Consider the following 16,684-nt stretch of genomic DNA (forward strand, 5'->3'; position numbering starts at 1 on the left):
TTTTGAGTATTTTTACACTCCAAAATACTAACATAAATTTCATATAATTTATTTGTTTAAGTTTGTAGATAAAAAAGAAAATAAAGTAAAATATTAATTTTTTTCTTTTTTTGCAATTGTGATCTACAGACAAAAGGGTTACCTATAGCTTCACCTTTATCTGCAATCATGTCTGAAATTTTCTTACAACATTTTGAAACCATCGTAATTAATGATGATACTTTCAACAAGCATCAAATATTGTGGTGGATTAGGTATGTGGACGATACATATACAATGTGGTCATATATAATCAAACTACAACTGACAAACATATGATTATTTTAAGTATACGTAACTATAATAATGACTTAAAATTCATGTTTGAAATGGAAATTAACTGAAACAGCATTATAGAAACATTCATTAGCAGGATATGTACCATTTGTTAACATTTGTAATATACACACAACATTTGTAACATACATAACATTTGTTACGTCGGAAACCAACCATAAATCACACCATTATATACAAAGAATCTAATCATCCATGGTCACAAAAAATTGAATGAATAAAAATGTAATTTTTAGAGCATTGCAATGCGCAAAAAATAACCCAGATAAACTCAAAAACGAGATAAATACAATAAAACAAATAGCAGTTTCCAATGGCTTTGATAATCAAATTGTCGAAAGAATTTAAAAAAAAATCAACCAAACATCAAAATAGTTTTACAACATTACAGCAGAATAATGGTAAAGAACTTACTAATATCTATTTCATACAATACAGATATACAAATAAGATCATAGAAAAAAAATTATTGATGTTTACGATAAATATAAGAAAATATACAAACCTAATATTTAAGGAATAATAATAATAATACTAATGGAGAAAATTTAAGTGAAATATATATGATTAAATGTAACGATTGTAATGGTATATACATAGGTTAAACCAACAAATCTTTCAAACAAAGGTTCGCAGAGCATTATAATGCATACAAGAACAAGAAGAGAAGCATTTTGAATATAGCTGACCATCTGCTACAATATAATCATAGTATTGCCAATTACAAACACAACTTAGAAATTTTAGAAACGTGCAAAAGCAATAAAAAAATAAACATCTTAGAAAAATACATTTATTAAATTCTGACACAAAATTATCAACCAACAAGTAACTTTTAAAGACAATATTTTGATTAGACACAATAAACACATATCACCATAATTCACATCCAGCTGATTTTTATGCTTCTTACTCAAAAAATTATTTATATTTTCATTTATTCATTTAATCAACATCACCATAACGTCACCAACTGATGTGAGTGGTTCGTGAAAGTACTTTTTGAGGGGTAATAAATCAGTTCTTTAACTGTGTTTTGTTGTAACTTAATTTATTCAATTTATAACATTATATCAACTAACACAGTGGTTAATATGTTTTCCAAAGTATTTGGATTTCCAAAAAACAAGAATATATATGCATAGAGAAGACACATCATGTCAGCTTAAATAAATAATTATTCAACATTATCTTTTCCTAAAAGCCATTGTTTAATATTAGATTTAAATTTTGTATAAGTAAAGCGCCTTATTTCGTTGAGTGTAGGAGCTACGTAAAGGTAAATCGTACGAAATATCTCTTTATTTGGTCTTGGTGGTATGAAGTTCCTGAGTGATCATAGGTTGTGTTCTCACCAACAATAATTTTATTGTTTTTGTCCACTTTGATAAAACAGATTTTTAAAACCTTGTAAAAATATAGGTGTCTTAAGGATAGTAAGTTCCACTGTTTAAAAATTGGTAACGAATATGCCAGACAAGGTTTCTTAGAGATTGTCCTGATTATATATTTTTGTTCCATGATCAAGGTATTATGCATTAAACTTTGGTAACTGATTATGCATTACAAAATCAGGGCAACTAGTGTGGAGGGAAAAAAGTGTTCAACAAGCATAAGTTCTTTCTTTAATTTTTATATATGATCTGCCTATGTAAGTCCAGGTTCTACAGTTATTCCCAAATGTTTCACACAGTCAGTTTCATTGATCCAATTACAATTGCATCCACAAGCTTTACAGCTATTTGTATGTGTTAGTAGGGCCAGTGGTTCCTCAAACTTTGAATTCACTTTAAAAGCGATTAACTTGATCTTTTCTGTATTCACCCGCAAAGTGTTGTACTCAAACCACATGCTAAACCTCTGGAGATCATCATGGATCATCTGAGAGAGCTCACTTCTATCGTTTGCCCTGGAATTTAGAGTTGTGTCATCTACAAATGTTGTGATAGCACCATTAAGAACACCTCCATGTAGATCATTAATGTACAATAAAAAGAGCTCTGCTGAAAGCACTTAGCCCTGAGGGATACCACAGATAATGTGGGATTCATTACTCAAAGAATTTCCAACTCTTAATTTGCTGGGTCTTACCTGACAAAAAGCTAGCAAACCAGTCCCCACAGATTCCTCTGACAACAGCATTTCTTAGTTTTTTTTTAGGAGTTCATGATTTGAACTCCACATTTTGTATAAATTATTTTTCTTTTCGATTTTAGTTAGAATGTGAAAATTTAACAAAGTTTTTTGAGGCAGTTTTTTTTCTAATAATTGTTTACTTTTGATGAGTTTTGAATTACCCTTTCAAAGGTTTTTAAAAATGCATCAAAGACCGTATTTACATCTTCATAAATACACAAATACGACCAGTTGATGTGTCTAATTTGATTCTAAGGATAGGCACATTAACTTTTGAAAACTCAAATTGACCATTAGTAGTGGAGGAAAATGTGTTAGGGAGTAGTTTAGTGTAACGTAAAGAAATCATTGAGTGGTTAATTATTCCAAAATGAAGGACAGTTGATTGGAAAGCATTGTCCTCTGCTAGTAAGTAATTGGAAGAATAAGTAGCTCATCCAGACAAAATACAGTTTCTACACATACCTGTAGGTTCTACATAAGAGGTGAGACCAAAGCTAGGCATTACAAATCTTTATTTGTGTCCACCAAAGAATTTGATTTTAAAGTATCAATATTTATGTCACCCATTATTAAGAGATTAGCAGCACTAATAAAAACTAGATATTCTTTTATTTCATTAATAAAGTAGTTGCTAGCTATACTGTGGAATCTGTACAAAACGATAAGACGAAATTCTGTATCTGTTTGTTTAGAATCAACCTTTATGCCGTCAGCTGAGACAAAGGTCAGTTTGTTAAATCCTACATCAATATTATCTTTAATATAAACAGCTACTCCACCTGATCTATACTCTTTGTTACAATTAGAGTTGCAAGTATAATTATTGATTGGATAGTAGTTTATTTCTTCACTATAAAGCCATGTCTCTGTTAAAAGTACATGAGCCAGTAAATTTTTTAATTTATTTTCTATCAAAAACAAATATTTTAAACTACACATAGTGGTATTTTACTAAATTATTTTTGTAAAAGATAATTTAAATATATAAATAGCCTTTTAAATGTGTGTGTGTGTATATATATATATATATATATATATATATATATATATATATATATATACACACATTTACTATTATTATGATGAATAGAAATAAGATACATACACACATGATTTAGGCTAAACTATTAACATCACGAACACTTTCAAGTTTAATTACTGGGTCCCCATCAGTTTTTCATATTTAGATTGAACCATTTCTTATTCACAAGTACTTGTAGCCTTTATTGGATTTCGCTTTTCTCGCTAGTGATAAGACCTTTGATTGCTCTTGGCATAAACTTTCATTTAGGTAGAGAGGAATATCAGAATTCAGGCCCAAGCGTCATGTAGAAAAATCATGCTTCACTCTTCTTTTTTGCAGCAGTTCATCCCTGTCAATCCTTCGCAAAAATTTAATTGTTATTGCTGGTGATCTGTCGTTCTGCTTTAGTCGTCTATGACAACAATTGATTTTGTTTTCATCATTCGGATGGTATAAGGCCAGACTCACTGACTTGACAATATTTATCACATCCTCATTTTTTGCCATCGGAAAGTTATGTAGTTCGAGACAATTCACTATAGAGTACTGCTCCATGGACCCCACCACTCTTTCTTGGAGTTCTGTGTTTTCATTGCTTAGGTTAATTATTTCAACCCCTTGATCTTTGATTTTCTGAAGGCAAACACTTAATTGCTTTTCTTGCAAGTCAAGCATCTTAAGCATTGTCTTGTTATCCTCATGACACCTATTTAACGAGTTTCCAAGAGATCTGTCTATGCTTATTTTCTTCACTCATTTGGTTCAATAATTTGACAGTAATCTCCACCATTGAAATGTGGCCTTTGTCTGCTGAATCTTGAAGCGTCATGCTTTTACACTTTTCTTTTGTACGTGTTACACATACCCACTTTCTATTAGATTCATTAAAAAACTGAATTTCTTCTTTCTTTAAAATCATGCATACTGCATGAAAAATTTCATGACAGGAGTGACAAGTAATATTGGTGTTAATAGTAGATTTGTTGCAGACACCACATGGAATTTAATGTAAAATAACTGAGCACTAATATAAGATTTACCAATGAGGAAAATATCAAAAGTTTACAGACACAGATTAAACGTAAACAGTACATTTTTAAACATAAACAGAGATAACTTTTTCTTTGTAAACAATTTTATCAGCACAGCACAGTTTTAATGGAACATAACAGTATTCAAAGTTGAAGGCAATTGACTGACATTTCACAAATCATTTCACTTGATTGATAATAAAAGGTAAAAAGATTTGCAATAAAAATTGCCATTTGAGTGGAGTTTGACACTGGGATTAATTAAAATACATTAGTATAAATTATTATAACAGTTATAAACAATAACTGATAATGCAATAAAGTCACTGCCTTACTCACAACTTTCTATGAATACCATAACGAGCTGAGTAAATAAAAATAAGCAAGGGTTGAACTGCAACACATCTGTACACTTCGAGTTTTCACTCAATAATACGTATAGTTTGTTATGAAATATAAGTTTCAGCTGTACAGAAGTGGTAGAATCCAGATTCCTTATCCTTCCATTTTCACAATAATCAGTCAGGTAACCACCTACAGCCACCATTTACAACTACCTCCACAAAAAGAGAACAGTGAATCTTCCACAAAACCCTTATATCAGGTGCATTCTTGCTAGACCGAAAGGATTTTATTGGACAGACTGAAGGAGAATGATGCAGATATTTTGCTGATCTCCCAAAAAATAACCTGAGTAAAATATATTCACAAACACGATCTACAAAGGATTGGAATCTAATACCAAACCATGTCCATATTTAAAAATAAATATATAATCATCATTAAAAAATTTTTCACCTACAGCCACCATTTACAACTACCTCCACAAAAAGAGAACAGTGAATCTTCCACAAAACCCTTATATCAGGTGCATTCTTGCTAGACCGAAAGGATTTTATTGGACAGACTGAAGGAGAATGATGCAGATATTTTGCTGATCTCCCAAAAAATAACCTGAGTAAAATATATTCACAAACACGATCTACAAAGGATTGGAATCTAATACCAAACTCTGTCCATATTTAAAAATAAATATATAATCATCATTAAAAAATTTTTAATGATTTACCTGCTAGAAAAACCCAGCAGCAAGTGACTGATGTCCAGGACATGCAATAAATAAGGGGATAAAACATCTGCTGCCGTTCTTGTGTTAAGTTTCATTCCATTCTAAGAGGTATAAGAAAAAAAATTGAGTGTCAGATTTTGGGAATGAGATTTGTATGCAATAAGGTACAAGTTTTGTCATCTATTATCTCGCTTATCTTGTTGAATTGGATGCATGGTTAATTTCTACAATAAATGTTTCAACATGTAGATATTGTTTAACCAGTGATTTTTAAGGTTTGGTTTATGTATTATCTGCTTTTGGTTTTTGATGTAATATTCTTACTTTTGCAAAGTCAATGAAAACTCATTTATGAATTACGTCGTTGTATTCTGTCCAGCTGTACTTTTTACATGCTTGCTCTTTAAATATATAAAATTGCATAATATATATATATATATATATATATATATATATATACACACACACAAATTCTGAATTTAAAAGCTTGTTTTACTGTTAACCATGTAGAATACATTTGTGCTCAGTTATATTTTTTATATGACTGCTTCTTACATGTACAAATTCGGAAAGTAGTTATATTATTCACAATAGAGGAATATTCTACTAGTTAAAGTTTAAAGTAATAACCTAAAAGAACGGATTTTATCTATCAAACAAATGAATGTTGTATGGCAGATAATCAGAATTTAATTATTGATGTGCTTTTGTTTACAATTTTCTTTGTGGTTGTAAATTGATGAATATTATTTTTTGTATAGCTGGCAGCCTTTTTTTTTTCATTACTTGTTACCCTGGTGTTGTAAAATACAGTTTTACTTTTATAAAACTTTTAACTTGAAATATTATTGAATTATTACAATATTAAATATTAAACTGTTTGTTTCATTGCATTCATAGAATAAATCTGAAATTAATGTTTCAGTAATAAATGGTCGGTTAGGTTAAGTTACCAATTTTTGTAATTTAAAAAAATTTTAATGCTTTTTCATGCTAGAATATTGTTTTGTTTTACTTCTCAAATTAAAATATATCCATTAAAAAAAAAAAAAATCAAAATACATGGTAATTTTACATTATTTGCACCTTACAAATTTCCATTATGGTACTTAATTAATTTTTACAGATCTGGAAAAGCAAGTAGTTAGGAATTTACTTTATCATATATCAGAGCCCTAATTGATTATATTATAAGCATTTTTATAAACAATTTTTTTTTTTTTTTTAACAATATTTTTAAATGTTAAGTATTATACTAACATTTTTGAAAAAATTTAAATTAGATGTTATTACTTTTTGTAAATTTGTCTTTTTCTTAAGTATTAATCTGTGCATAAATTTTTAATTAATTTTTTTTTGCTTTTACAGGGTATGCCAGAAGCATGGGCACGTCTGTTGATGAGTTCAAATATTAGTAAACAAGAACAGAAAAAAAATCCACAAGCAGTTTTAGATGTCCTCAATTGGTTTGATTATTCTAGCAAAGAAGTTAAGGGCTCTAAATATATGACAACTACTAAAATGGTCGGTCAGTATTAAAAATGCAGATAATTTTTTTTTATATGTATTTAGTGGATATCTTTAATTGTTATTGTAACCATCATGAGTTGAAATTACTGCAGTTTTAAAAAATGAATTTGTCAGATTGATTTAAATTAATATATTTATATAATATTTTTACATAATTTAAGCAACTTGAAAATCATTAAAAATATCATAAAAACTGATGACAGACTTGTAAGAGGATTTCATTCTGAACTAAATAAAATACATAATACAAATTCTGATTGGTCCATTTCCAGTAATGATACATAGTACTTTCTCAACCCTATCCAAATCAGGGGGGGCTGATGAGACGATTTATCGATAGGTTTGTCAGTTGTCTTATTCCCTAAGCTTTGTATAAAATATTTACATAAATTTCAGTTGTACACATTATAGTTAATAAACTGCTTTGGCCATACTCAAATGATTGATTCTCTGAACTTATTTATGAGGGATGTTTCTTTCCTAATGAATGCATCAACACATCACTTTCTGCACCACAATGTCCAGTAACCAGGGAAGTCATGATTTTGTTATTACTGTGAACAAGGTATATATTTAAGCACAGTAAACCGTATCGGCTTAAGTACCTTATCTATTTGTTCCTGTTTTATTTGGTATATAGAAATTTCATTTTATAATAAATAATTAGCACACTATATCTAAATTAAAGGTGATCAGTGGTTATGAAATAATTAATTATGTAGTCTTTGATTTTACTGAAATGATGAGAAATATGTAGATGAAAATTAGATATTGTGAAATCTAGTGTACCTTAAACTTATCATAGTAGTCACCATATCTGCATGTGGTACATTCCAAGAACTAACTCCAGCAATAGAGTACCTTATTCTTTTCCTTTAACAGAAACCCGCTTGTTTTTAATTTACTATTTCTTGAAATTATAAATTAAGAAGTACTTATAAATGTTGAAGTAGTCATATCTAGAGCCCAAAAATTATGGATTGAAGCTAGAATTAGTCTAACTGGCCTTTAATTCTAAGTGTTGCTTGGCAGTTCTGTGATATTTTTTATTTTCCATTTTACTGGTTTGTGGATTGACAAAATTGTACAGATTTTTAACTGTAAGGTGTTCAAACCTTTTAGGTTCCAATGTTTTATATTATATCCAGCTGTTGGAATATGTTTTTGAATCCTTTGTTGTTTTTTTGTTTCTTAAAATTCATTGTTAAAAAAGTACTCCACAATATTTTCTATGTTTTGAAAGAAGACTCATCAATTTTGACTTATTATGTTATCACTAGATTTGCTGCTATTTTGGTTTATAATAAACCAAACACATACATGTTCCCGGCTACTGTTCCAGTCAAAACTAATATTGCCATTCATTTCCAACTGTTTTTATACCATGCATCTGATGGCAGCAGCTCGAATCAAATATATAGATATTGAATTTTGTTGGTAAACAAAAGATGTGATTTCTGAGACGAGTTATTCACACATGTTTCATGTTCTGTTTGAAAGGTCTTGAAATTTTTATTATGTACAGCAAAATAAGAAGGTAGGAAAACTGCTTAATTATTTCTAGCTGTTCTTTATTATTGGGTTTTTCTTATCATATATTCTTCAAGGAAAATAATAATTTTCATTGATATTGGACGGGTGTCAATATGAACCGGTATTTTAAATTATGCACCATTTTCGAATTACAACTTTTTAAGCTACCATAATTGATATATGTCTGAGTGAGACTTAGAGGTTATTAGAAACTCCACATTAGAGCAGCATTCATTTATTCTAAAAATCCATCATAAAAATGGGGAGTGTTTGGTGAAAACAGTGAGAAAGTACTCTTTTCGGTATATACAATGCCCCATCTCTGTCAACTATGTGGTGCTTAAGAATTAATTTTTGTAAGAATTGAAAGATATGGTCATGGAAGATATATGTTTGAAACAGGACGGTGCAACCTGCCACAGTACGTAAAACCAAACAGTTATTGCAGACCAAGTTTCCCGGTCATCATCTCTCATTTTTAAGATCAGAACTGGTCGGCAAGGTCTTGCGATCTAACACCATGCAATTATTTTTTGTGGAGTTATTTGAAGACCAGTGTGCAAGCCATTAACCCACAGATACTCTTAGAGTTGAATGAAATTCACCACTGTATTGAAGAAATTGACTTACACTCCGAATATGAATATGTATTTGAAAATTTTATTAAGAGTGAACACCTACTAAAGGAACCTGGGTAGTCATGTGGCAAATGTATTATTTCGTAGTAAACCTCCTACATTGTACTTTATTTTACAATAAAAATATTAAATATTGTTAACAAAAAAGTGAGTTTTTTTCTTAATTAAAATACTGGTTCTTATTGAGACACCTACATTTAGTATTGGTGCAACAGTTAAGTGTAATAAGAAAATTATTTAATGTGGCTCTCTGTAAATGGAAAACTAAATCTTACGTAAACAGGGTTCCAAGAAGGTATTAATTAACCAAGCTTCAATGACTGATTCAGGATATCAAAATAAACAAAAAAGTTCATGTGAACATACACCCCATTTCGCTTCATTTTCCCTTTGTATGCTATTTTTTTGTTTTTTAAATAAAAATGTATATCTTAAAAACAGATAGAGATAATTTAATGAAATTTGATATATCAAACAACATCTAAAAAATAAATAACAGTTTTTAAAAAAAATAAATAATGAAATAATTTTTTAATCATTAAACAATTAACTCTGTAAATATTATTTTTATCAAATTATGTTTTAAGAAAAAAAATATTAAGCCCTTTTTTGTGAAAAAACTAAACTCCATTTGTTCAAATTAGTTGATAAACTGCTGAGATATGGCTGAAATTGTTAGAGTTAATTGTAAAAATTAAAAATCTTGAGCCTGTTCTGTTGTTAATAATAAAGATTATTTTTCATTCAGTTAATGATAGAAGTGAAAACGAAGAAAATTTTACACTTTTGGGTGATCCACTTTTAATAATTTTATCCATTTTGTCAACCGATTTGAACAAATTCAGTGACATTTTGTTCGCAGTTTAACATTTTATTTAATAAAACTTAATATTTATAAAGCTATTAATGATTAAAACATTTAAATGGCTGCCATTTTGGAATTTTGAATGGTAAAATTTTAAAACTTCTTTGATCTTGTGTATACTAGATTTCATTAAAATACCTCAGCCTGTTTTATTAAGGTATAAATTTTTGTTGAAAAAATACAAAATGGTGGACTGAGGAAAAATAAAGCAAGGTAGTGTATTTGTCCGTATCAATGTTATTTATTTTGATTTTCTAGAGCAGTCTTAAGTTAGACCAATACCGATAAATAAAAAGATGTTTTTTGTTTGTGTATGCATTTACAAAAGAGGTATAACTGATAAATTAAGACAACAATAATAACTCATTATGGAAATTAGAAATCTATAACTAATTAAATCCAATAATTTGCATACAAACCTCTTAGAATTGACTTATTCATAAAATAATTACACGGAAAAAAATTGAAATAAATAAAAATTTATCAGTTGTACTTATTGAATAAAGTATACTGAATAATTAAGGAAAAAAATAATAATTCACTTGTTAAAATTTTATAAAAAAAAGATGTTGATGGATATTTAGGGTGGCAGTAAATTATTCAGCGCATTTTAGGTGTTAATAAAAAAATAAAGCAATGTACTTACATGCATGTCTTGTTGAACAGAGCATTTCAAACAGTTTTGTTTATAACATGTTTTCCACATGAGCTCGTGTAAAATTTATAGACTATATTCAATATCATGCTACACATTACAAAGAATATGTGGATTTATTCCATTAATTACATCTCTGATTCTTTTTATTTCATTAATGTTTACAACCTTTATTGCGTAAATACTGTCTTTGAAAAACCCCGAAAGATCAAAATTGAGTGGGGTATCAGGAGGTCGAGGTTGTCAGAGGATTGGTCCATCATGCAATATTTAGGAAATTGCTCACATAGGTAGTCCTTAAAAAGTAAATGCCAGTGTGGCGGCGCACTACCATGTTGGAAGTAAACATTGGGTTGCCGATGTTCAGTTTGTGCTACTGCATACTTCCGTAACTTGTCTAAATAACTAGGGCTAGTATCCGTTGGCTTGGCAAAAAAGAATTACTTCATAAAGAGTCAATGCACACAAAAAATTTATTTTCAGTCTATCATGTAATGTTCGTCAAACTGCATCAGGGTTCTCACTACCAGAAACGTGGAAGGTAGCTTCATCAAAGAGATAACTTTTTATGAAAACACATTATCTTCGTTTACTTTATCAAGAATGTCCAACAGCAAAATTATAACAGCGTAGTTTATCACCATCTTCAGTTGTATGCACTGACTGAATTTTGTATGCATAAAGTGTTAAGTGCTTGTGTAGAACCTTCACAATTGTTGATAGCAATATTCCCTGTTCTAAATTCACATGACGAGTTGATTTACCCGGACTTCTCTGAAAAGTTTCTCTTACTCAATCTGCAGCTTCCTTGGAGACAGGAGATATGCCAGCACCTTTTTTTGCACACTACACTTCCTGTAATTTTAAATTACTGACATCAACATTTAATAGAGTCTTTATTAGAAGGACCTTGGCTATAATCTAAACAAAAATATTACAAACTGTAATAACAGATATGGTTGAATCATGAAACCATAGTTTCCTTTCTCCTACATGGTAGCCATTGCACAATTCACAATCCCCTCTGTCGTTACCATTGCACTGACACGTTCATTTAAGGCCATTACTAACTAGTACTTAAACTACTAGTAGTAATTACTACTATGATGTTGAAACATCATAATGTGCTACATTGCTTAGTTCATGTTTTAGTAACCATTAAAATGCGCACAATAATTTATGTTCAATCTTTACTTTTTATTGGAAAATTGGCCTGTGTGCTAAAAAATAAATTAATTATTTTTAGCTATAATTAATAAATTATTTTAGTTCAATAAATATTAGTCATTTTCTGATAATTTTACTATCTTAGTTAAAATATTTAATCGAAAATAGTCACAGCTATTAAAAAATGAGAAAATTATATAACAGTAAATAACTGCAGGTTTGTATGTTGCCTTATTGAATATTTTGAGATCCTACCAAGTATTGTTATTTGTAGTATTAATTTTCAAACCTACTGAATGCCCTTTCCTGATGCTGTTTATAGATTTCTGATAATAATAGTACTGTAGGCTGAAATTTAAGTTTTCTTTGAAAACAGAGCACACAATTAGCATTATACTATCATTATAGGTTATAATAAATTGATTCTGTATTGCAACTTAAATAATTTGGCTCTTTAGATCCCTTATTTCTGGGATTTTTTATTTAATGTGTTAAGGCTTTAGTAAATTACAGATCAATCTAATCTGGTTATATATGATGTTTTAATTGTATGTATTGGTTTAAAAAATAAAAATATATAAAAAAAATTATAAAAATTTACAATCAATAATCAAGAAAATTATGCTTTAATTTTTATAAGTAGTATTCTTCTAGTGAACAGTAAGCTCAGAATTGAATTTAAAAATTTTATATAAACTATATATGCAATAGCATTTGAGATAAAAATTTAGATCATTGACATTGCTAGTGCTTCTTTGTGTAAATCAATTTAAGATGCTTCAGAAAAACAGGGAAAAAATTGAAATTTTAAAATATTTACAAAAATTTAAATAAAAATGTAAAACTTTACAATTAAAGTGTTATAGAGTTCTTTACATTAAAAAACTTTTTGTTGTTTGTCTGGACCATTAAGGATCACATTTGCATTAATAGTTTGGAACTTCTTATGTTTTCTCAATTTAAAAAAATTTTTTTTTGTCTGTTTTTGTTTTTCTTCCTCGGTCCACTCTTCCTATATTTCTATCATCCTTCTTCTCTGCAAACTTAAGATTCTTTGATTAATTTTCTAAATTGGTCTCTATTTAAACAGGTTTCTTTGGAGATTTTTAAAGTTTTAAGATCGTTTTCTACTCATTTAAACCAGCTTGTTTTAATAGTTCTATTGTTATAAAAGTTTAATATTTGTTTTGTTATCCATTGGTGCTCATTCTGTATAAATGCCCATAAAATTGAAATCTCCAGATGGCGTCTTTTATTTTATTTTTATATATATATATATAAATATATATATAAATTTCTGTTTCACTGTTTAGTTTATAAATGCATCCTGGTAATCAGGTATGTATATGCTTCTTAAAATTTTTTTTATTTTTAAAAGGTCTTTTAAAAATTATGTATGTTTTACAAATTGTGATCAGTCGTTGGCCATGTGAATTTATCTTTTTGTGTGTCAAGTACATCCTTTATTTCTCGGTCTTCTTCTTCTCTCTCATTTTGTACATTAAAATCTCCAAGCAGAATTTTAATTTGTTTTTTATTTCATTTTTCCAAAGTTACCACTTCATTAATTCCACTTTTTTAGGATTAATAATAGATCTTAATTTATAGGTGCATGGCAGTTAATTAAGTCGTAATATTTATTTTTACACTTTATTGTAAGAATAGAAAGCCTACTATTTAGAGAATGGAAATTTATAATATTATTTTTGTAGTGCTTATCGACTAAGAAAGCAGTTCCAAAGCATTTAAGATTCTTTGCACCCTTAATCTTTTCTGCTGACTTTCCTTTTAGGATTTAAACATTTTTGCTATTAAAGTTATTTTCATCTTGGAATCTCGTTTCCTGGATCACGCAAACTTTAATTCAGAGTTTATTTAATAACTTTTTTAATTCCATTAGTTTACCAGTTTTTAGAGCGAATTTACATTTATTATTCCTCTAAAATATTTATTTTTAAATTTTAGTTTCTATTTTAATTATAAGTTTCCAGAGTCCTTTGACCAACTCGGTGCCTTTTTTGTATCCGGTTCTATATAATCTGAGATGGCTGGTTCCACCCTTGTGACATGACGGATTAGAACCACCTGCAGTAGTATTTTTCAAAAAAGAACTTACCGTTTTTATTATGTTTGTTAGCTGCACAGAAGTTTAGAACTCCTGGAATAAGACTACAGTCACAAGTTGTAGAATTGTGGTATTAGCTATACAACCGGTACTGCCAGTTACCGAAGGAATTCCATTTTAGTTCACAGTCTTCGCCTTTTTCTAGTATGAAAATAGTTATCCAGCCAAACCATGTGGAGGCATGCACTAAATTTGAAACCATTGTATTAAAGATGTTTCCATTTGGACTCTGTCTGCTGGGTAAGTGTTTTAAAAGAAAAAGTGGTTGCATTACGGAAAAGGTGCCAGAATTAAATTGACCATAGAGACTTAAAATTATTAAAACTTTGTTTTTTTTTTCATTATTGTTCAGCAACAGTCGAGCTTGCTGTATCACCAAGACCATCGTTACATCATAATACAGTTACAGCACATTCATCGCAGTCGTCGCACAGTCAGCAGAGTTTATCTCAACCGTCCTCCAGTTCGCCTTCATCTACCACACCTGATACCGATACACATGTTCCAGTCACATCATCTGAACATGAAGAAGAACCACCCCCACCTCCTATTGCTACACGACCGGAGAGAACAAAGTCAATCGTAAGTATTTGTTGAAGATTCCAGTTCCATCGATGAACAAATAATTTAAAAGTATTTAAATGAATCATTAAATTATGTTATTTAATTGTATGTTTCATTCAACTACTTCTGTATACAGATAAATTATTCATTCCTTAGACAGAATGATGAGTGTTTTTTTTTTAATAAATTTCTAGGTAATTTTTTTATTTAAGTGGCATTGATGTGTATATTAGCTGACAATAAATGCACAGAAACTGCAAATAAATGTTGTTAAATGATCAATAAGTGGTTTATTAACTGTTTTTTTGACATCTTGTGTTACTCCATAACTTTCTGGGTGTTACATTCTTAAGATATTTTAGGTGTATTCTCATTCAATCGTCAATTTGTAAAAGATAATGGTAAATTGTTGAAATAATTTATCTATAAATTTGTTTTTTTTTTAGATCATTTGGAAACCTTTAACAATCACGTAACAAATATTTGTTTACTTTATCACCGTGATTGTCTAAGCACTTAAATCTGGAAATCAGCTTATGTATTCTTGAGTCACCAATGTGTACCGTCGATCTTTTGAACTACTTCATGACCTTTTGGTTCACTTCATTATTATCAAATATTTTTCAGCAACAATTTTCTTCAGTTGAGGAAACAAGTAAAAATCATTGAGGTCCAGCTATAAGGCAGATTATAAAAATGTCCTACTTCCAAATAAGGTACAGAAATGATGCACGGAGCAGACAGATACAACATATCGGAATATTTCTCTCATTTTCTTTTGAGTAGTGTTTATAAAAGATGTCAATGTCTTTTATGCTGATACATATTGTATCAGCAGCAATTGTTTTACCTTCTTGGATGAAGTCAAGCAGAACACCTCTTGAAAAAATTTGAAGCCATAATTTCTTTTGTTTGAAGATAATGTTTTGATTCCTTGATTTTGAGGGAATGTTTATACCATCATAGTGATTGTTGCTTCAATTCAGGAGTATAGTAAACCCAGGTTTCATCCCTGTTCACAATATAGTCAAGGAACTCATCTTTTTCTCTGGTTAATGTATGGAAAATATCAGCGCAGAACCCCATGTCTTCTTGTGTCCATCAATTAACATTTACCTGACCCGCAAACAATTTTTTAATCTAGTTTTTTATTCACAGTTTCACAAATTGTATTTTTAGATGCTTCAGAAAACTATTCATTTAATTCGTTTATCAACTACCAATTTCTACAATTGTTGTCTTCAGTTTTGTGAAGAAATTGGTCATTGATCTTAAATTATTACTGAACTGTTTTTATTTCTGAACTTTAGTCCTATCTTCTGGGATTTAACGTAATCACTTTTATTATTATTTTTTTATTCATAATATTACAATAAATAGTTGTGATGTAATTGATTTAGTTTATTTTCTGCTATTTCTGACATTGTCACTAGCATTTGTTCTTGATGTATTTTGGAGTACCTCCATTCTCAAAACTACATTTAGCACTTAGGTTTTTGAAAATGGAGGTATTCGAAAAGCATCAACTACAAATGTTATTCTGACATTGCCAGGGATGGCAGAAAATAACACCTAAATTTGTCATGATAATCCTAGCGAAAATATAGAATATTATGGAAAAAAAGGAGATATATCTTGGAACTTCTACTCTGCATTCACCATTTACATGTAGAAAACGTATTACAGGATGAATTTGACATTTGGTGGGATTTTGGGTAAAGATATAATTTTTTTAAATTTTTTATGTATAAACTATTTAAACAAAATGACTTTTTGTTACTGTAAATCAGACTTATCAGTTTGCTGTAACTACACTGATATCAATATTATTAATAAATAATTCATTCAAAACTTACAGCCAGTAGTTCATCCTATGTATTATTTATTGAAATGAAAAAAAAAGTTGTATATTATTTAGTTTTGTTGAATCAAAAACTTCCATTTATTCTAAGCTTAATTTTAAAAATCTCTTAAAAGAATTTGAGGCCTTTCTCATAAGAAATCAAAT

The 16,684-nt window shown here is 29.2% G+C and overlaps 1 protein-coding gene across 4 annotated transcripts in view; it reads left to right on the plus strand.

The window, feature by feature from the left end:
* Nucleotides 1-16,684, plus strand: part of Pak (serine/threonine-protein kinase PAK 3-like protein) — an 89,912-nt gene that overhangs the window by 41,592 nt on the left and 31,636 nt on the right. For all 4 annotated transcript variants that reach the window (XM_075380795.1, XM_075380793.1, XM_075380794.1 and 1 more), the window contains 2 exons: nt 6,968-7,127; nt 14,465-14,694. In XM_075380795.1, the coding sequence (XP_075236910.1) occupies nt 6,968-7,127; nt 14,465-14,694 (390 nt within the window). The remainder of the gene's footprint in view (nt 1-6,967; nt 7,128-14,464; nt 14,695-16,684) is intronic.

This window comes from Lycorma delicatula, chromosome 12 (assembly GCF_047948215.1).
Source record: "Lycorma delicatula isolate Av1 chromosome 12, ASM4794821v1, whole genome shotgun sequence".
Lineage (NCBI taxonomy): Eukaryota > Metazoa > Arthropoda > Insecta > Hemiptera > Fulgoridae > Lycorma > Lycorma delicatula.